This window comes from Uloborus diversus, chromosome 4, assembly GCF_026930045.1.
Source record: "Uloborus diversus isolate 005 chromosome 4, Udiv.v.3.1, whole genome shotgun sequence".
Taxonomy (NCBI): Eukaryota; Metazoa; Arthropoda; class Arachnida; order Araneae; family Uloboridae; genus Uloborus; species Uloborus diversus.
Genome location: NC_072734.1, coordinates 78,012,066 through 78,035,182, shown reverse-complemented (window position 1 = coordinate 78,035,182; position 23,117 = coordinate 78,012,066). Strand labels below are relative to the sequence as shown.

General features: G+C 33.3%; 1 protein-coding gene across 1 annotated transcript in view; it reads right to left on the bottom strand.

The window, feature by feature from the left end:
* Window positions 1-9,501: 9,501 nt before the first annotated feature.
* The window catches only part of LOC129220294 (uncharacterized), a 75,483-nt gene continuing 61,867 nt past the window's right edge, over window positions 9,502-23,117 (bottom strand). Inside the window, exons 3-5 of the mRNA XM_054854691.1 lie at window positions 20,437-20,582; window positions 17,729-17,858; window positions 9,502-11,713 (exon numbers count right to left, since the gene is read on the bottom strand). Of these exons, the coding sequence (XP_054710666.1) occupies window positions 11,419-11,713; window positions 17,729-17,858; window positions 20,437-20,582 (571 nt within the window). The 3' untranslated portion in view covers window positions 9,502-11,418. The remainder of the gene's footprint in view (window positions 11,714-17,728; window positions 17,859-20,436; window positions 20,583-23,117) is intronic.

Below are 23,117 nucleotides of genomic sequence, written 5' to 3'. Positions count from 1 at the left end.
AGAAGCACTATGTATCATACATAGAAAACGATTTAATTTTAAATGTTTTCTTTTATAAGCAAATTAATTTTCTCATTTAGGGTTTTTATGTGTCAGGGGTAGGTTTGAACTTCGAAGATATATAGACTAAAAATGCTATCAAATTGTTGCAGATAATAATAATCAGCGTTATGTTATCATTTACGCGTGACAAATGGCAGCATAGCATTGCAAGAAAAAAATGACTTATATTGATGGTAATGCAAGCGACACAGACAATGATAACTAGTATGTTGTGGCCATCACGAAACTTTCTTCTATATTTTTCTTTTTTTTTCTGATCCCTCCCCATGCTTGACGAGGAAGAAATATTCCCAACAAAAACAAAATTACACATGCAAAAACTTGACGACCATCCCAATGTCTGAATTATTGCAAAAGCAAAGCAAAGAGTGAAAATTGAAAGTTATTTTAAAAGCCTTGCTTGAATTAATTACAAATATTTTATTTGTCAACAAACATAAGATGGCAACAGTTAAAAATTTTAAATCATTGAGATAATATTTCTGATCATTTCCATACAATTAAAATCACGAGAAATACGCAGACGACAATCTATTACGATTTATCTTTCTTATTGTTGCATTAATAAAGCTATTTTTATTCGAAAAAAAAATCAACACCTCTTGCAGCGATTGGCGTCAAAATTGAACCAAAGCCTGTTTACATATGGATTCACATATATTCCAAATTTCAACCAGAACGTAGCATTACTTCTTGAGATAGGGCACTCACAATAGAAAAAAAGAACGGGCGATTGCGCTATCCCCTTTTTAGCTGTTGACACCAAAATAAAATCAGCTCTTATACCCACTAAGGGCTACTTGAAAAAACATAATTTTTTCTCCATAAGTTTTTATTGCTATAAAAGTACAGGTACAGTAAATACAATTTTCATTAAACTGAGCTCTCATACAACTCAAGCTCTTAAGAAACTTCAGTTATAGCATTTTAAAGCTAATTTTAGCGAAAATTGCCAAAAGTGTCCTTGATTATTTTCTGTAAATGTTCATCCTTCTATCGTCCCGTTCCGCAATTTTTTAGATATACTTATCAAAATACATGAGTAATAATAGCTTCTTTTTTCAAAGTTTTTTAAAAATACTATCTTAAAAAAATTAAATATCAATTTTAATATTTTGTGAAAAAAGTAGTTTCCTTAAAAGGTATTTAAATTATATATGAAGTTAAAATGAATGTAATTGTCTTCAACTCAGTAACTTCCGTGAAACTTGAAGTTACAAAATTTTTAATCAAATTTTTAGCGAATAAAAAAAAGATATTACTCATCAATTTGTGAAGAATATTTTTTTACAAAGTACATAGAAATTTAAGGTGTCAAAGAGCAAAATTTCTGAAAGTCTCACGAAAATCTGAGATGATAAAGTTGAGTGATATAGTAAAACTGTTGCCTCAAAATTACTTATTATTACAAAATTGTAAAAGAGAACGCGCTGAAAAATGTCTGAGAAGGTGGGTGTGCCAAATACGGCAAGGTTTTTCAATGAGGGCAAACCAGTGGCGGATGGGGCAACATAAACCGGCCCTGGCATTTACAGGCCAGCCGGCCCCCTTAAGACTTGCTCCTTGAAGGGGAGACGCTCCCACCGTCCTTGAGTTTTTTTTTTTTTTTTTTTTTCAGATGTAAAGATAAAGCGGATACATCTTCTAGTTTTAGTAGGGAGTCACCATTAGAATTTGAGTATTCAAATTAGGAGAACTACGTTTACGAATTTGGAGAAAAAGAATCAATAATTCGAACACCTGCATGGTAAAAATTAATATTCTTGCTGATGATGGGGGGGGGGGGGCACTCCCCCGGAAAATTTTCAAAATTATAGCTTTAAAAACGCATTGTTAGACTTTTTAAATGATCTTGGGCGATGTTTGCGGGAGGGGGTATTTGGAGAATCCCCCCAAAACTTTTTCAAAATCAGAGCTCTAAAACGTATGCGTAAGCAATGTTTTGAAACACTAGGGGGGTAGAAAGGCGTTCAGGAATTCTTTCTGGGCAAAATTTCTCAATTGAATTTCCCGAGGCGACAATTTAGGTGACAATTGACGATCTTTGGGGAGAGGGCTATACTTTTTGAAATTGAAATTCTTCAAAAAGTCTGTTACCTATAAATCCCCCCCCCTCTTAAAGTCAGTATCTGAAGGTCTTATGGCGCAAAAACGATTGATGAGGAACTTTTCACGCGATATCGCGTGAAAAGAGGACGTATAATTTTGATGAACGTCTTCAAACTATCTTTGACAATTCTAATGAGAGCAAAGATCCAGTGTCCACCCCTCCCCTCCGGGATTTTTTAAAATTAGTTGTCTTAAAAATGCATTCTAGATGATCTTAAATAATGAGAGGAGAGAAGAGGCTCGAAGGTGCTCTTCAGGAGTTTTTTCGTAATTGAATTCTAAAGAAAGGGATTGTAGGTCTTCTTTGATAACGTAAAGGGGACCGACAATTCTTGGAAACTGAAGCTTAAAAAAAGTTATTTCGTCGACTTTCAATGACGTGAGGGGGAGGAATTTTCGGGACATAATTTGGACTTGAATCCCATAAAACGAAATTTGAGAGGACCTTTAGTGATGCTGGCGAGCGTGTTGGGAGCAAAAAATTTTCTAAGTTAACTTTTAAAACGCAGTTTTTGTCGATCTTTGGTTAGTGATCTAATGTTAGTGGGTGAAGCTGTTCGGGGACCTTCATTCCGTAATTTTTCGAAATTTGAATTCTAAAGCGCAGTCGTAGATGATATTCGCTGATGTTACAAAGGGTTCAGGGGCTTTTCTCAGAAATCTTTTCAGGATTGAATCCCTAAAAAAGAAATTTCATACCATCTTTGGTGATACAAGGGGGAGGAGAGATTCGATGACCTCTGAAAAATTTCTTAATTGTAGTCCTAAAAACGAAACTTTAAATGATTCTTAAAGATGGGGTGGAGGCGCTTCTGCAGGGATTTGGGTGATCACTTTCCTGGAAGCTTTTCGTATTTGAAGACCTAAATAAGAATTTTAGGCCATCTTTGATAACGATAAGCGCTATGAGATGGGACTGGGTTCCGATTTAGAAACTTCCCCTGCACTCTTTCAAAGTAAAAGTTTTAAACGCGTTTCTAATCTACCTTGGAGGTGTAAAATGAAGGATAAGGCTAGAGGATGTCTCTCCCTTCCGCATTCTTTGCTAAGTCCCTATCTTTTTATTAAATTATTGATACAAATGTTAGGAAAAAACCTCCCCCCAGTATAACTTTTCCAAGATCATTTTAGTTTTTGATTTTTTTCATAGTGAAATTTGCAATTTTCAACCTGATGTTTGAATTTGTTTGAAATTAAAGAGTTTGAGATTCGTTAAAATAATTTTTTAACATTTTGGACGGATGTGATACTTTTCATGGACACCAGGTCTTCTCCCAACTTTATTTACTTTAAATATCCTCCAGCTAGAATATCTTAATAATGTTTTATTTTACTTTCGTTTTATACATTCAAACACTTAGTATTCATTACGTTACAATGTTTTAAATCTCCTATACTGTATTTTAACTTTTTTTCTATTTAAAACATGCTTAGGCGGCCCCTATGAAACCGCCATTATTATCTAGCTATTCATTCATAGTATTAAATTGAAACTTGTCATAGGTTTTTACTATGTACTAAATACTTTTTTGGTTGATTTTTTTTTTTTTAATTTGTCAGAATGTCTCGAAAAATTTCAGCTGCCTTTAGTTAGGTAAATTATAATAAAGAACCGTGGATGTTCCTAAAGGTTTAATATTCAAGGGTTGCATTTTCTTTAAAAATTTTGTTGAGAAAATATTTTTGTCACGGGAATTCCATTTGGTATTTTGTTACTTCTATTCATTTTTTTAAATACTGAGAAGGTTTTCTTTCTTTCTTTTTTTTTTTTTTAACTTTGTTCATCCCTAAATTGAAATTGGCAGCCACGGTTCTACGCCTCCCCTGGAGGCGGCTCTGCCTTTACGTGTTCATTATCCCCTACAGACTATCATTACAGGCAGCTGTTAGGGCCTTAAAAGGTCCTGGACAGTTATGCAACAAAGTTATCTTATCGGCCGACCGATGAATTTACAGACACACAGTAAAGCATCTTATTGCTCACAGCATAAGTTTGCAGAGTTCTCTTTCTTTTTTTCTTTAAATTTTACAACCATTACTTTTCTTGCAGCAATTTTCTTATTAGTCGTTTAGAAATATACCGGGTTATTATAATATATATTTACAGAGATATTTAACTATTATCTTTTTTTTAAGGAAGCAAAAATGAAAAAAAAAATCAGGTTTTTTTTTTTTTTTTTTTTTTTTTTGTACTATTTAATTGAAAGATTTAATGCGGCCCAAACCGAGGCGGTCCACCGGGCATTTGCCCGGCTGTCCGCCGGCCCCATCCGCCACTGGGGCAAACCCCACTTTTCCATGTTTCACAGCAAAAATTTGCGAGGTTTTATTGTCACAAAATGTAACTGATGATGCGGTGCTGCTACTAGCGATCTGTTATCAACAGGCAAACGTGTAGAAACAGTTCTTCCAACTGAGTCATGTCAATGGTTGCCTTCTCTTATTTTAGAATGAATTTTGTTTCTTCATGTTCACTGTATAGTTTCCTGGCGTAAAAAAGTTGTAAGTTGTTCTAGAAAGTAGTAGTTGACAAATTAAAAAAGAAAAAGTCTCTGAGTACTGTCCTTCTTCCTTTTGATTTGATGGCATTAGATAAGTAGATTATAGCTTAATAAAGCCATGATTGACATTATTGACATTATTAGGACTCCGGTGATCTTGTTAAGACATTAAAGGGTCGGGTGGAGGATATGATCCTGTGCTGCATATGCTGCACATTTATACACAACACCTACACACACGCATACATACACACACACATACATACCCACACACTCATGCCTGCATACAGACAAAAACACACACGCATACATACAACCACATTCACACGTACACACTCTCATGCCTGCACACAGACACAATCACACATGCCTACATACACACACACACGCGCGCGCGCGTGATTGCGTAAAACATAATTTGAATTCAAGATGCCAAAATTCAAATTAATCTTTTTTTTTTTGTTTGTTTGATAGAACTTTTTGGCGTTTTTCAGAGTTGGCCTTACAGTGTTCTTAATATCACCATCTCGTTTTTTTTTTTTTTTTTTTTTTTTTTTTTTTTTTTGTTACTACACTGCTGACAACCATAATTCAAACTTAAATTTTCACATTGAACAATTTTTTTTTTCTTCTCATTTGATGAATGCATTAAAATTGGAGCCAATTGAATCATAAATGAGCTAGATATTAGGACATGATTGTCGCACTTACCCTATAAACTAAGGCGATCTTGATTTAAAAAAAAAAAAAGAAAAAAAATGGGTGTTGGCAGTAAAAATATGATAATATTCCTTAAATAAAACGAAATTTTTAGAATGAACTAGTAGACGATTTGTTTCAGATACTTGAAGGAAACAAAATTTAGCGTGGTTCTACCTACTAAAACAAATTTTCTCGTAACGAATGCTTAAATGTTGTAACTACATGGATGAAAAAGAAGTTAAATTCAACGGGGGTAATACTGGATAAGTTGAAAGAATAAAATAAAGCTAAATAACATTAAACCAAACAAACATGATACTAAACGATTTGGAAGAATGAAAAGGCAAAAAATGAATTTAAAAAGCATGCTTGGGACATTTATTAAAGCGTCGTTTTTTGAAAGGTTTACTTTTTTATCTTTCCCAAAACAAATAGAAGGCATTTGTAAACTACATCTGGCGTTTTCTCATAACCCTGATTGTTTCGACAAAAATGTTTACTTAAAAGCATCTCCAACGATAATCCAGCAAACAAATGGATCTATATTCACCCAAAAGAAAAACAGAGATAATCGAAATGCCTTTTATTTCTCAGGTGCTTAAAATTTCATAATGCACTTCAAGTTTTGTAAATGCTTTCAGAATTAGTATTTTTCCGGTAAGCTAAGAAAAGCTGTCTCTTTGGCGATAATTTCATGTAGGGGAATGTGGGGTGAGGTGAAATATCGGGGGAAAGGGAAATGGTAAAATATTTTCAGTTTGTAGCGTCATCTATCTAGAAATATTTTAAGTATGTTCTTAAACATACAGGGTATTCCGTTTTAACCTGCAAAACCTTTATTTTCGCAACCGTTAGTCCTAGATGTATACTTCTAATTGCAAAAATGTTCAAAATCAGATGCAGAGCTAAGGTATTGAAAGTTTGAAGCAAAAATAAAAATAAGTCAAAATACAAAAATTAACTTTTTATACGGGCCCCAGATCCCCTAACTTGTATTTAGGGAAATAATCTTCATTGAAAAATAATCCCAACACAAAAAGTTTGAAATTACTATGGTCAATGTTCACCGAGATATGAAACGCAACGTTTTGTGACTTACACCACTTTTCACTAGCCGTCAATAACACCTTTTGGGGGAAAATATCGCAGTTAACAAGTGTTTAAAATTATATGTGTGCATAGAGTGTGGTTTTCCAAATTGTTTGAGGTTTAGTAGTGTGTTTTTGCGTATCACGGCACAACATTTTCAATTTTGAATAGCAATGAAAAATATGAATACCCTGTTTTTCCTACTTTGGCGGCCTGTCATTCTTTTGAAAGGGCGATAAGTACCAATCTCATCTTTTGTATGGTCCCTTAAAACTTTAAACTGGAATATCTTCTTGAGTTTTGGTCGCACAACTGTCAAGTTTTTTGTGTCAGTAGTAGTTTTCAATGGAGATTATTTCTTTAAATATTAGTTAGGGGACTTGGGGCCAGTATAAAAAGTTAAATTTTGTATTTTTGACTAATTTTTCTTTGCGCTTCAAACTTTCAGTATCTTAACTCTGCATCTGATTTTGAACATTTTTGCAATTGGAAGTATACATCTAGGACTAATGGTTGCAAAAATAAAGGTCTTGCAGTTTAAAACGGAACAACCTGTACATAGTTGATCCCAACCAAAAAATAAATTGCTCTAAAGATAAAGTCAAAATTTTATACCGGTATTTTAACTTTGGGGATTATCACGTAACCGTTTTATTATAAAATTATATAGTCTTTGTTACTAGCATTTTAAGTACTTATTTAGTTAATATTAGGCATATTTTGAAATTAAATGTTCAATACATTTTGTCAAGTGCATGCGGGGTAAAGTGAAATAGTTTATTTCATTTACTTAACCAATAATTACAAATCAATTATATATTAAATTTATCCATGAATTCATTTACATTCTTCCATTTAATACTCCACTTATTTTCTTGTTTATTCACTGTTTTTTTATTTATTCGTTTATTCATTCTTCGTTTACGTGTTCTTTATTTGATGAAAAATATTTTTAATAGCTAAATAGGAAATATTTCATACTTTATTAATAAGTAAAAGCTTTTGAGTGCATTCCTTAAGCTCACACAAGTGTTTCATCATTCCATTCAGGGCTTACTCTAGCGGGTTTTACAATCTGTAATACACTTTCTCAATTTTTCTCAAAGCGTAATTTTCTGGGTTTTAAATTTCAGTGAAGGTTTCGAAAACGATTATATTTTCTACGCATTTTTTGCTGAACGTAAGAAAATTGTTGCTGCGTAAGAAAATTGAAACCTCGAATGAGAATGCGAATTCATTGTCAGAAATATACACACTATTTTCATTTTGTTATTAAATGGTGAATTTACCGTTCATCATATGAGACACTTGCAGTTGTTTTACTAGCAGTTGTTGGAGATATACGAAGAAGGTGATTCCAACTTCAGGTGATGCCTGTGAAAATATTCGTTTTATAAGCGGCATAAGTTAAAAACGTGTGCATGGGGAATCTTTGCGGAATTGGAAATTGAGAAGTTTTTCTCTCAATACCGTGGAATTAATCCCTCTAAATATCATGAGGGGATCGGAATTTCGGGATTGCAAGCAATAATTTATATTTGCCTTACATTTCTCCGCAGATGCAATGCTAAGGTTTTTTGAACTGTTCAAAGTGGAACAAAAAAACTGTTTAATTCAAAAAGTGAACCATGGGAATGAGGTATGCTCGCCGAGATCATTCGAACAAAAAAAAAAAAAAAAAAAAGCTTGTTCGAATCGGTTCGTTTACTCAAAAGCTATTAGGGGGTTGCAGACATACCGACAGACCGATACACAAATCAAAACCCTACTTTCAATATCCAGCCCGATGCTTTGACTTTATGAATGCATTAAATCTAAATTCACAGAGATATGGGATGAAAAAACATTAAAAAACTCAGAAAAGGGAGGGGGAGCTAAAATAATTAATAATATTAAGCTAAAATAATTGCAAATTTTTAGTTTTATTGTTTTACTTAACTGTTTTATGCATTCTCGCCTCCTTGAAATTCCTCTTCGTCTCCTAGGAGGGCGCAGCCCCCAGCGGAGAACCACTGTTTTAGCGCATTTAGGCAGTAGAGGAAAGTGGGGCAAAGTGAAATATAGTTAAGGGAACTGAGATTTTACAAAATGAACAGATTGGAAATTTGTTTTGAAAATTACTGTACATAAAGAAAGAACATTGTATTCTTCATAAAACTTTAGTTGAAACAGTATTTTTTATTTTTGGCAGTGAATTTGTGCCTTCAAAAAAAATAATAAAAAGTGGAAAAAGTTCCTTTTTTTTCAAGTGACAAAATGAAAAATGAAACATTTTGCTAATAAAATATTTTTTATTCTATTATAAAAATATTTTTGATCAAATGAATCAGTTAATTAAAGGTTGAATGAATAAATGAAAAGATGATGAAACGTTAAACAAATGATTCAATTAATTAATATACGTTGAATTATAAATGAATGAGTAAAAGGATGAATGAATAAGAAAATTGTGAATGAATGAAAAAAATAAGTGAATTACTAAATGAAGGGTTGGAAATGAATTAATTAATAAATGAATACTTATGTGGTTTCATAAATGATTGAGTGAGTAAACGAAATAAACTATTTCTCTTTGTCCAGCATGTACATTAGTGATTGCAGAAAATAGTTAAAATACAAGTAAACTTGTATTATTTAAATGAATACTGCACCGAATATTATAAGATCTCAATTAATATATAAAATATTAATGTTAAGAACCTTCTCATTTGATAACAGCAAAAATAATTTTTGACTTACAACAAAATATGTATTACTATATGAGTATCATTTTTTTTTAATTGTCTGTAGTATTATAATATGCTTTAATCTTCAGCGTTTTTTTTTTTTTCCCGATTGGAATAGAGTACATGTGCTATTAAATAGTTAAAACACTACCAGATAGGGGACGATAAAAGCAAAGACCTCACCATTTCACTTTGCCCCACATTCCCCTACATTCTTTCTGAAAAGGATTGCGTTGAAGTGAAACACACAAAGAACAAGTAAAACATTAAGAATTTTATTGAAACAGTTCAATTCTATACACATCTGTCTGTTTACCAACATCTCCAGCTTTTGATTGACGGTGAGACATGATGAGTTGTTTTGCCTCGAACCAGACAGTTTTTAATGGAACTAATGACGGATTGAAACAACCGATGTTCAATTTTTATTCCTCTGCTCTAAGGCTAGTTTATAGGCTAAATAAAATCTGACGCTTTGGAAGTAATCCTCTTTCTTTTTCAGAGTGATATGGTTGTTTTTCTCTGAAAAACTTAGTAAGAAAGATAATGACTCTATATAAACTCAAATCTCGTTTTCTTCAGTTTTACTGAAACTAACCAAAACAAATAAATTCATGCTAAAAATAAATATGAAAACGGCAACACTAATATTAATAATGTAGTCATATTTATAGTTGCAGTTTTATGTCAGATAATTGTCTTTATTGGAAAGAAAAGTTACACCAATGCACATCATTTACTTGTATGTGATATTTAGTGTTCATCCGAATTATGAGAAAACTGAAATAATTACTCCTTTTAACTTTTAGTACTCACACACACACACACACCAGGGGTGTATTGTTTCAGGAAAGCCGTTCCAGTATTGCTTTTCTGGAACAATGTTTCTTTCTCACAAAATATATGTTTCACTAAACTAGTTTACTTTTTGTATCAACATCCATTTTAGCTCTACACATTGATCGCATCTTTATTTCCTGATATATTACATGCCCAACAACTTTACAGGAACTACCTAATAAAAACATAAATTATAAATTTAAAAACTATCTTTATTAAGTATTCAACCTTTACCAACGCTTTTCGCGATGCATATCTAAAGCCCTGCATCGTAGCTTAAGTAGCGACATGTCCGCCATCTTGAGGCTAGATGCCGCTTTCTTCCCATGTTTGCTATAATGAAGTAGCGTGTTTTGCTTCTTGATTGTGGATTAACATACAGTTAATGAGAAACCACAATCAAAAAGAAAAACAAGCTACTTCACCATAGAATACCAAGGAAAAAAGCATCGTTTAGACCCAATATGACGGATGTGTCGCTGCTTGTTTTGGGATTCAAAGCTTTACGCATCTCCTCTGCTTAGAACCTCGACTTCGTCTTCAGTTTAATCTTCTTCAGTTCACAAAAGCTGCAGAAGTTTTACGTATTAATAAACCTAGACAATGAATCTGAGTTTGACATTACGTAACCAGGACTTTCTCCTGAAAGGGGGGGGAAGCAGTTTTATCATGATATTTATATTAATGAACTAAAATTGGCTTATGACTACAAATCAATGGTTCTGGAACTAGTTTAGCACCGACTTTTTGGTCCAAATCTGCGAATTCACCCCTGGCACACACGCAGATCGATATCAAAAACAATATGTGTGTGTGTGTGTGTGTGTGCGGCATCCCTCTCGACACATGCACGCTATACCCAAACAAAATGTAATAGAAAATCGACCAAAAACAAGCAACTCTTATTTGGGTCCGATGGTATCAAAATCATAAGTGATGAACTTTGTTGTAGAATTGTTGAAGCTGTAAATCTAACCCTTTTAAGGCACCTTACCACGAATCAAAAAATATTCAAAAGAAATCCAAATTAACCATGAAGAAATTGGATAAAAATTAAAGAAACTTTTTAGCCTAAAAGCAGCACAATCTTCTGCACTTCAGCGGCGAGGCATTTTTTCAATCGTATTTACTCAGAAATTCAATGATTTTTGTTGTCGAAAAGTACTCCGATTCCCTGCTAACAAAACATGACTAGAATTAGATTCAAACTTCCGAAACCACCGCGCGAACATTTGACGATGATATTGATTGCCATGCCGCGGGCAGTTGTTTGTTCTATCAAGATTTCTTTTCACCATTTGGCAACACATTAAAAAATTCGCAATCATTTCTCCTCGTAAGAAAATATAACTTCTTCCATTTGAAGCTCATGTTTGTCGACGAATATGTCAAGAGTAGGCAACAAGGAAAACAAGAATTAGGAACAAAAGTTTCGAGGAGTTAAAGGTCATCTGAGCACCACTAAACTCTTCGCTTTCCTCGTTGAGGCTGGACGTCGCGTGTCCTTGGCTAGCTGAGAATTTCTGGTAGCACTGCATCTTTGGTACGTCGTCGAACTGTTGGCAGAATTTGAAAGTCTGCTTGAGTACGTTCACGACTGTGTCGCCGACGAGTTTCTGTGCATCTGCGTCGCAACGACCTTCCACACTGTTGCGCATGCAGCGCTCGTATTCATGCACGGTGCTGAAAGTGATATAAAAAAAAGGAATCAATTACAGAAGGTAATTAGGCTTAGAGCAGAAATTACTAACTGGTGGGAGCAAGTCCAATCACTACATTAGGTATTGCTGAAGCATAGATCTCAAGTCACGCGGTTAAACTTCTACGAATGGGTGGCACGTTTTGCGTGAAACGAGCGGGAGAAACCCGTTTTCATCCAATACTTTACTTTCAAATATATCTTGTGACTTGAGATTCTTGCTTCAAAAATTGAAGGCTTTACTCTCTCCACTTCTTAACCGACTTCAAAAAGGAGGCGGTTATCAGTTCATACCGTATGTATGGTTTTTTTTTTTTTTGTTTGTCCACTCACAGCGTCTCACCTAGTCAACCGATTTTGATGATTCTTTTTTTTTTTGATGGATAGGGGACGGCTCAACTTCGGTCCCATTACTTTGTTTGGCCATATTTGTCTTTAGAAAAAAAGTTATGGTCAAAAAACAGTAAATTACATGCAATTTCAATATTAAATGATTGCATATAAAACCCATTGTTACAAAAGTTTGGCGCCATACAACAGTAACATTAATAGTAATTGTAGTGATAATTTTGAATGAAGGCTTCTCTGAAGCAAGCATCAAGTTTCTTCAATGTCATTGCTCTATAGTGGGGGTAAACCTAATAACATGGAAGCGAGATAATGCACAGATTAAGATCCGCTTAGCCTTCACAATGCTACTAGGTTAGATTTGCTTCAACTATATACAGTAAAATCCCTCTAATGCGGACACTAACGGGACAAATATTTTTGTCCGCAATAGAGAGGTGTCCGCAAGACAGGGGTTTAATAATGTTATTTGCATTGGAACAGGGAAATTAAAAATTGTCCGCATAAGAGGGATGTCCGCCTATGAGGGGTGTCCGTTAGGAGGGGTTTTACTATATATATATATATATATATATATATATATATATATATATATATATATATATATATATATATATATATATATATATATATATATATATATATATATATATATATATATATATATATATATATATATATATATATTAGTAGTAGTATTTTTATCGTTTTCATCTATGCCAATAACAGATGATCTGGGCTATGTAAGGAGATACATTATTGCATAAAAAGCAACTATGCTGTGAAATGTAAATTAGTTAGGGAAAACGTAATATTTAAATGGTTATAATTAAATTAACACACAAATGAATTCCAGGAGGAAGAAAGATAAATTTTTAGTGTCAATCGCTTCAAATTTAAGACTTTTTTTTTTTTTTTTAGTATGGAGCATTTTTATGAAAAAAAATAAGGTGAAGTTTTGCTATAGTAACTTCTTAATATTTCTGAAATACATTTACACTAAAAAGAATGAAATAAAAAATTTTGAAAAAAAAATAGAACCGACTTCAAAATTGCTCTAAAAAGTGAAAAATAATTTTATTCTTTAAACACCATCGATAATACTTTTAAACATAATTTTTGAAGTTGGCGCAAAAACGATAGATAAAATCATTCACAGCCATAACTCAACTACAGTTATAAATTTAACCAGGCACAATTTCTTCACTAACACATACATTAGGCATTGATGATGATGACAGCATATTTGAGTAACAATATAAATGTTCCGTTCCTAACTTAGGACGATTTTATGAAACAAATATGAACGAAGCATGGTTACACTGGATTTTACTTTTTGTTTTTGCGCCAACTTCAAAAATTATGTTTAAAAGTATTATCGATGGTGTTTAAAGAATAAAATTATTTTTCACTTTTTAGAGCAATTTTGAAGTCGGTTCTATTTTTTTTTTCAAAATTTTTATTATTCCTTCTCAATGGGATTAGGGAAACTTAAGATTGTGAAGGTTTTTGGCGACAAACGGAACATTGCCTGTTGTTTTGGCAATAAACATTTAAATCTGGTATTACAGTCCGCTTAGTATACCACCCCTGCCACAGGGATGAAAGTTTTCCGTCATTTTACGAATTTCCGTATCTTTATACATAAAGGTCTAATCTCTGTCCGGATGTCCGGGGTAAACGTCAAAACTACTGGAGGCATTTTAACCATTTTTTCACCATAGATAGCTACATAATCGGGGAACAACTTAGGCTATAATTTGTTCCTTCAAAAATTAGTTTTAAAAAGTTATGGTGGAAAACAGCACATCTCATGTAATTTCCCCATTAAGTGATTAACTATAAAATCCATTGTTAGGAAAATTCGTTGCCTAACAACAGCAATATTAAAAGTAATCATAATGTAAATTTTGAATCAAGGCCTCTCTGGAGCAAGCATGACATTTATAGCTTTCTCAGGAGTTGCATCCTATCTTTATACATAAAGCTCTAAGCTCTGTCCGGATGTCCTGGGTAAACGTCAAAACTACTGGAGGGATTTCAACAATTTTTTCACCATAGATAGCTACATAATCGGGGAACAACTTAGGCTATAATTTGTTCCTTAAAAACTTAGTTTTCAAAAGTTATGGTGGAAAACAGCAAATTTCATGTAATTTCCCCATTGAATGATTAAATATAAAATCCATTGTTAGGAAAATTCGTTGCCTAACAACAGGAATGTTAAAAGTAATCACAATGTAAATTTTGAATCAAGGCCTCTCTGGAGCAAGCATGACATTTATTGCTTTTTTAGGAGTTGCATCCTTATCTTTATACATAAAGGTCTAATCTCTGTCCGGATGTCCGGGGTAAACTTCAAAACTACTGGACGGATTTTAACCATTTTTTCACCATATATAGTTACATCACCATATATAGAGTAAAGAAATATACATAGAGAGGCCCCGTCTATGGTAAGAAGGAGATGAAATTGAAGCCGGAATTGTGGGGTACAGTGGTGCAATGATTAGCGGGGTTATGATAACGTGATCACTTCGCGAGTATAGTTTTCACCAATCTCGCAAAGAGACCGTATAAAGTAGCTGGCGGATTGGTTTGAATTTTAATTCATGTATTAATGCAATTTCAAAAACGTGCTCCATAAACTTGCAACAGTATCTAAGTTTAAATTAACAACCAATTGAGATTCAGTAATGGAATGTTTGGAATCAAGATGTATCATAAAATGCTTAGCAAGAAGCTAAGGATCTTTGGATATAGCGGTGAAACTTCCGGCTTCAATTTCTTAGTATAGCAGGGCCTCTCTATGTAATTTCTTTACTCTATGTGATTAAACATAAAACCCTTTTTTACAAAAATTCGTTGCCTAACAACAGCAATATTAAAAGTAATTGTAATGAAAATTTTGAATCAAGGCTTCTCCGGAGCAAACATGAGTTTAAAGTCATTTAAACATTTGGAAACTCTACGTTTCGCACCCTGAGGGTAGGAGAGCTTTAGTTCAGAGTTAAAGCTTATAGTAGAGAGCTTTTTTTTTCTTCTTCTGTGTGCGTGTGTGTACTATTTAATTAAATGAAGCGCACGGTTTTTTTAGTGATCTTTGTTTTTGTTAGTTCATATTTTGGAAATTCTTCAAAATTTTAATATGCTTAAATTCGTGCTTTCGCTTCTAAATGAATATTCGATGGTTCTTTACACTTATTGCTATTTTACTTTTATGGGTAAGGAAGAAGCTCGATTTTTAATCATGTCAAAGCGGCTGTGTTTTGAGTTCTTTCAGTTAAAACAGAAAACGAAAGAAAATAGCGATTGTTTCTTACAATTATTACTGACCCAGGCAACGCCGGGTACATTTGCTAGTTTTTTTAAATAAAATTGAGACGGAACAAGGGAGAAAAGTTCAAAAAAAAAAAAATGATCTTAATATATTGAATATGGCGAAAATTTAGACTAGTGAGCTCTTCCATTTTATTTGTATTATGTGATTATATTAAAGAACTGCTATTCATTGTATAAATCTATAAAAAATTAATCTCTGAACTGAAGTGAGACAATTAGTTACAATTTTATTTCTTAAATAATAATCATTGTTTTTCGGTGTGTTTATTTATATTTTTTTATTTTGGAATATATTTGTCGGAAATTAGTGTTTCATTTTTAAGTATGAAACTCTGCAATCAATCCTTTTATTTACTTGAAATTGAAAATAGGGACATGCCCCTTTAAAAAAAAAAAAAAAAATCCGCCTTGGAAACTTTTAAAACTTTCACCCTTACTTGTTCCCCCCTGATCCAATCACTTAGAACAGGAATTTAGAAGATTTTGTTAAAAAACTGAGAAGAGTTGGGTAAAATGCAAACAAAGGGGATTATTATTTCTTAAGAAAAAACACACTTTAAAAAATATAATATAATAAATAATAATAAAACAACTGCTTTCTAAATAATCCAACCCTCAAGAGGAAAGTCTAAACCATCCTGTCATAAATTAGAATGATCAAAAATTGACCGATATGGGTACTGGAATTTGGAGAAAATGCATACTGTATGCTAAAAGATCGCTTGGATTTTACTAAGTAACATATAATCCAGAGGCACCCACCCCCTCCCTAAGAGCAAGTGAGACCCCCCCCCCCCTAAATACCAAAAAGACCCCCAAAAGCAAGAGCCGCCAAAAATGAGAAAAATACCCCTCAAAACAACCCCTCTAAAAATTTCAAAGGCGCAATCTGCACCATGACCCTCCTTCCCCCTCCCCAGGTGGGCACCCCTGCCTAATCTAAAGTAGACTGAAAAAGGAAAATAGAAAAGACGGACCATTTTTTGTGAAAATTCCGAAAAAAATTGTAGAAGTTTGCTGGTATATGATCCGTGAAGAAACGTTTACTTGGCTGAATACTAAATGACCAGACGAAGCCGGTATGAAAACAGATTACTTCTGGCGACTGCTATAACTGGTGACCAAAAATTTGACATTGACGAGATTGTGATTGTTGCCAAAAGTCTTCCTAACACACAATCTCTGACTTGCTCCTCTTTTATTCTCTGCGCATAATTTCTTTAATTCGAAAATTCAAGACATATTCATCGAAAGAAGAATATATTTTCTTGAGCTATTTCTTAGTTAATGTAATCAATATAAATATATTCACAAAAAGCTGATAAAAGCAAATTGAGGTGACAAGTTGAGTTAAATTTCTAGACGCAGGAATGCCCTGATGAGTCTAGATTTTTGGGAGTGGTTGGGAGGTGGGGTGGGGGAGGGGAGGGGAAGATTTCTTAATTTACCAAATGATTAAAAAATAAAATAATAAAATAAATAAAATACGTACATGCACACATACCAACATTTGATGCGAAGGGACACTATGCATTTTTAAAAACATCTTTTAAAAAAGATGGAAATAATGATTGAACTATTAAAAAGCAGTCTCACGGTCTTCAAATTTTTGGAATAATTAGTCAAAATTTGCCTACTAAGAAAAACAATAAGGAGGCCACAGTGACTTCTCATGACCTCCCATCGGGACACGCCTGGACGTTCGTCTGCATGCATAATAATGACAATCTAACAACAGGATAAGAAACACAGTGCTGGCCAAATTATTAGACTAAAGAGTTTTTTTTTTGCTTTTGTTTTTTTGTACACTATTTGTATTAAAATACTGTTTATTTTAATGTTATAGTACAGTACATACTGTACACTGATTATTACGTCATTTTAGCATAATTTAATGTTTGCAGGTGGCAGCACTGTCTGCTTTGTTTATGTTCTTTGTTTATCTACCTACCAGGAACATAACCTCAATCAGCATAAACAGTTCACTAGTTCTTTTTATTAGTGTGTTCTGTTATATTTAAAGTTAGTTTTTGGTAATTAGTGAGTATGTGTATTGTGAGTATATTTAATAGTGAGTATAAACAATTTTTTACCTCCTTTTTTAAAAAGTTAAGAAATGGTGTAAACCTTATGAAAAGTATGCCAAAAAGACTTAAAATGCTCATCAAGAACAAGAGAATGCATACTAAATATTAGATAATTATTTCACTGTTCGTTAATGTGTGTATAGTTATGTAATCAATAAAGAATTTGCTTTTAAAACAGTCTTAGTCAAATAATTTGGCCAACACTGTACACAATCTACATACCAGCAAGTCATTTTGATCTGTTCATCTTGAGACAGAGATTTAACAACCACAATGTTGCTGATGTATCTGTCCGAACAGGTGCGAAACCGTTCAGAAAGTGTTTTGTAACAATCCACGTGTTTCAAAAATCCTAGGGGAAAAGACAACATCAGTCTAAATTAATAATGTTAATAGCAGGGCATTATCATATTATAAAAACAAAAATAATTTCTGACTTAGAACAAATATTATAATTTTAGTTTCAATTTTTGAAAATTGCTTGTATTATCATATGCTTTGATCTTCAGAGATAACGTTTTTTCTGACTGGAATAGGCGACATGTGTTACTAGTATAAATATTACAACATAGGTGGAGCTAAAATCAGAGTAAATATCTCACCATTTCACTTCACTCTGCTATTTCACTTTGCCCCCACATTCCATTACTACATTCATTCAAAAAATCTATTTTTTTCTTAAATAATCATTTATTTTTGTATTTTTTCTTTTCTTACTGTTATGTATTGATTGTTAAACCTATATTCATAATCAAAGTAAATAATTTTACAATAAAATGAGATCAGATTTTGGTACATTCTTTTACAATGATTAAGTTACTTCTTAATTATTATATACGTAGGAGTACTGTGGATGATTACGCACTTTTAAAATTTATCAACTACGCATAACGCATGACCGTATAGGTACGTTTTACCTGTTCTGTCTTTAATGTTCGAAATGTATTACAGAACGTGTTGCATTTTTAAGGTAAATTTTGGTTTATACTATAATAAGCCAAATCGTTACTGTCGAAATACAATAAGTTTAGCCATTCGACGGTAACGGCCAAATTCGTGGTAAAACACAAAGCACGCATTTTCATTATTTTAAGTCTAATTGAACAATATATATGAAGCATACCACTTGGGTTAGTCCATTTTCTTCCGTATTTAAAATATTTGTGGTAATTAACATTTTATATGTTTTTATTTCCTCTTTTTTTAACATTCTGCAGCATTTTAACGTTGTTTGTAATTGGTGTTATAGGTTGAAAAACATTAAAATTTATTAAAGTTATCGCATTATTAGGCATAGGTTAATAAATAAGTTTCCTTGTATTAAAAGTATCTCTCATTTTCAGATAGAAGTTTTCTGGTAACATGTAATTTTTAATGTTATTAGCTAGATATTTTAAACAAAAATTAAAATTTTGGTTAACTACAAACAAAAGTTTACATTCTGTTTGTATGTGTATTTTCTTATTATCGAATGAAAATAAATGTTTCCTTAGTTTTAATAAAATGAACAATTTTGTTTTTCTAAAACATGTTTAGTATTAAACTAATGATGTAAAAATATAATTTTCAAAATTTAACGGTCTTATACGAAATTCTAGTTTTTAAGGATTTTTTTTTTTGGCAGAATAGGATGGCAAAAATAGAATATTTATGTTTGCATTTCAGGGGGAATGCGAAAAATACGCATATTGAATTTAATGCCTAGAACCAATACACGAGTCTCTACAAAAGGCAGAATAGTCGATAACTTCGGAGGAAGTTTGAAATAGTGCCAAGAAAATGAAAATAGACTCTTAAGTAAGGAATGGGAATGCATCGGTCAACCAAATCCACAAATGATATTTTAATGTCATCCCTAAAACTAAGTTACAGTTTTACTGATACACTACTTCAACTTCATACTTGGAAAAGTTATGATCTCTTGTTGCATGTGAGTTTATGCTGGTTAAAAAACATTTTATCAGGCGAAAAAAAAAATCAATGCTGCTTATATTAGGGGCTTCTACAAGTGATGTCAAAAATTTTTTCAACATATTTGACCCACCCCCAGGGTTTCCAACTGCTCCGCAAAAATGGCGAAACTCCGCGGCTCCGCAAAGAAGTTCCTTTGCTCCGCATTTCCCAGCCGAAAGTTTTCAATCTTAGATCTTGCTATTTTACCATAACAAACATGTAAATATGGGAAATTAAAGATGCTTACATTCAAAGATTGAAATAGTGTTTAAAACAGTTTTATTAATTCAAAAATAATAATTTTTATACTCGTGCTTAAAATTAGTTATTAAAGCTAACAATTAAGCTATGACACAATTATAACGGCTATGAAACAATTTTAGACAAGTGGTTTTAGCTACTTTTATTGATTTTTATACAAAATACCGAACTGCTCTGCAAAATTTTAATTTGCTCCTCAAAATCACCACGAATGCTCCTCAAATTGTTTCTACAAGGTTGGCAACCCTACACCCCCCTTTTCCTTTGTCACAAAGTATCACACTTCACTTTACCCGCTTCCATTGACACATGTCACGCTGTTTTCCATTAGCATGTCATCGCCTCAGAGCAACCGTAAGATAGCTTAGTGTTATTTCTGGGATTAGATATTGCTCTGAGGAGACGATACATTGTTATAAAGAAGCGTGTGATGTCACACTTCCTGTTACCACCCTATCTCTCCCTCCTCATAAACTGTCACAATTTCACGAAGCCCACCTCCTCTCTTCAGAAGTGACATCATTTATAGACGATCATTTATTAAATTTTCGTAGAATCGATTTCATAAGGAAAACATTATAGCGAATGGAAACCTTTAATCCTTAAGTAACCTCAGCAGTCGTTCTCAAATGATATATGATACAAATGATCTAATGATGATGTCAAGTACAGTACAGTGAGTTAAAAGAAACAAAAGGAAGACTATTCGCACTTACTGACGCTGAGATCTGACCCTGGAGTGCAAAGAGCAACATTCATGCCGAACATGTCTTGAGTGAGGTTGTAGTAGATGTCTTTATCCGCTTCCGTTGCACAACTGTCTATAATGCGCTTTGCGCAGTCCAAGCCGGACATCAGGTGACTAAAAGAAAACAGTTACGCTATATGTTTTACTTATTCAAGATTCACGAAAGAACGAAAAAAAAAGGAACGGAGCTTCTTCCAAACTGTTAATAATGACCTGCTAACGTCAGTCCATGGCTGGATAAAGATCAGTAAATGGTCTTGACGATGGGAAACTTTTGGCATTTGATACGATACTTGTATATCGTTACATATATGAGTTATTTTTTTATACGAGTTTTTTTATTGCGAGTTTTGTACTATCGAAGAGTAATGTAAACCTCGAATAATATCAGCCTCCGAATATGATCTGCGCCCTAAATATTTTTTCGAATACCATTTGAAAGAAAGAAAACTTGAGAGATTTCTTACAAATTTTAATGAATTTCGACATGGTTACTAATGAAAATATCTGCGGATAATTACATCACAAAAAACTCGCATAAAAAAGCTCATTTCAGTTTCATATGACCAATAAACACAAAATAATCACCATCGGAGCTTTCGTGAATACCACTTTTTCGTACTGGATCAAATTCACCACCACACCACCGTTTATAGAACCCGAAATGCTACCTTTCTTGAAGCTTCTTTCCACCAAGTCTCAAGGAATGCAATCATATGCAGTGATGGAAAATTAGTTTAAGATATTTCGTAAGTCTAATGAATAATAACAACGCTTTTGACAAACATATCTGTAGTCGGATTTATAACCTTATATTGCGTTTTCAAAGTTATAAAGTAATAACTAATATACAGTTTATGTTAGCGTTGTAGTGGGGGGAAGGGGTTCCGTCCGCCGAAATATTTGGTGTGATCTTGTAAAGGTAATGCTGATTTCATGTAAATTTGTTTCAAAGCACCTTTAGAGAAAAAATGGCCTACTTCTTAATTTGGAGTGAAATAACTGATATGAACTGATCTTTTACACAGGGCCGCGGAATTGGAGTTGGACTGATTTTGGGATGAAGGATTCGGATTCGGATCGGGAGTTAATGGTTTAAAATTCCAAGAGTCAAAGTCGGTTACTTCCTCCAAAGTCCGCAACTCCGCCAGTGCTAGTCGCAGTCGGACGGATTTTGTGGTAAAGTAGTCGGAGTCAGAGGCTGTAAATTTCCCGGAGTTGGAGTCGGAGTCAGTCATTTTCCCTCCGACTCCGCAGCCTTGCTTTTACGGCCCATCATGACAACTACCCTATGAAAGGGTGTGTTCCTCTAATTTTTTTCAACTACTTCACTATATATATATTCCATGAATTTAAAAATATTCTGTTATAGATACACTAGTGGTACCCGTACGGCTTTGCCCGTAGTAGAAAATTAAAAGGTCATTTGGTTCGCCTGTATATTTTCAAATAATGTATGGTGAATTTCTCGCAAGGGCGTATATAAGGAAGGGGCTGAAGGGGCCCGGGCCCCCCTCCAAAATCTTAAAAAAAATTTAAATAAAGGTAGTTATTTTTGGTTTTAGTTGCTCACAAACAATTTCCAAAATTTAGCTACAAAAAAAAAAAAAAAAAAGGAATAAATAAATATGATAATGATAACTATTATAATACGTTAGATCAGAGATTTCCGAACTGGGTGCCACACGAAGAGGTGTCCATGGTAACAATAATATGTATATAAAACTAGATTAGGATGCCTTGAGAAAATTCAAATTCTTCAAAGGCTGCCGCGAATCGTTAAAGTTTGGGAATTCTGCTTTAGATGGCATCAGGCAATAGTGTTCAGAAGGGGTCAGGGGATCCGTACTCCATACTCAAGAAAAGAATGTGTCTTGGGAAAGCGAAGTTATTTTTACAAAAAGAAAAGCAAATAATGTTAGGGAAAAATCTCAATTCTTTCAAAATAAATCTTTAAATTAAAATGTTTTTAACAGATGCAGTTTATAGCTTAGGAAAGTAAGTTCGCTTTCTTCATCCCCCCCCCCACATTTTTTTTCTCCCTTGTCTTTCTAAAAAGAAGGGTTTTTCAAAATATTTCTCTTCTTAACTCTCGTCCCCAGCTAGAAATTTAAAATAAGTTTTAGTTGTTCGGTTGGACTAATAATGGAAATGAATGTTCTAAAAATGCATTTATTTAGGCGTTTTTCATTCATTTCTGGAGGAATATCCCCGAACCAATCCCTATTCACTAAGGTTACTAGTTACTACCGAAAATAGTCTGAAATTGTGCCACTCCTTACCTCAAGACGTCTCCAAAGATGACCTGAAATTGCGTTTTACCTTTCAGGGGAGGATTCTCGAACTATTCCTTTCCAAAGATTACCTAATGTTGGGAAAAATCTGAATTACTTTTGAAAAGAACCTTAAAATAAAATTTTCAAAAGTGACTGACTGTTGATCAGGTAATTACGTCCAACACCTCCTATTTCTTTACCCCTTCCTCCCCATTTTTTTTTTTTTTCCTTTTCCAAAGTCTTCAAAGTGTTCAAAGTGCTGCACTTCGTCAGCCCTCTCCACCTACTAAAACCACTAAAGAGCTTCTCAAACCTCGTTTTCAGGGCTTCAATATCGAAAAATTTCCAGGGGACAATTACCAAACACCTTGTC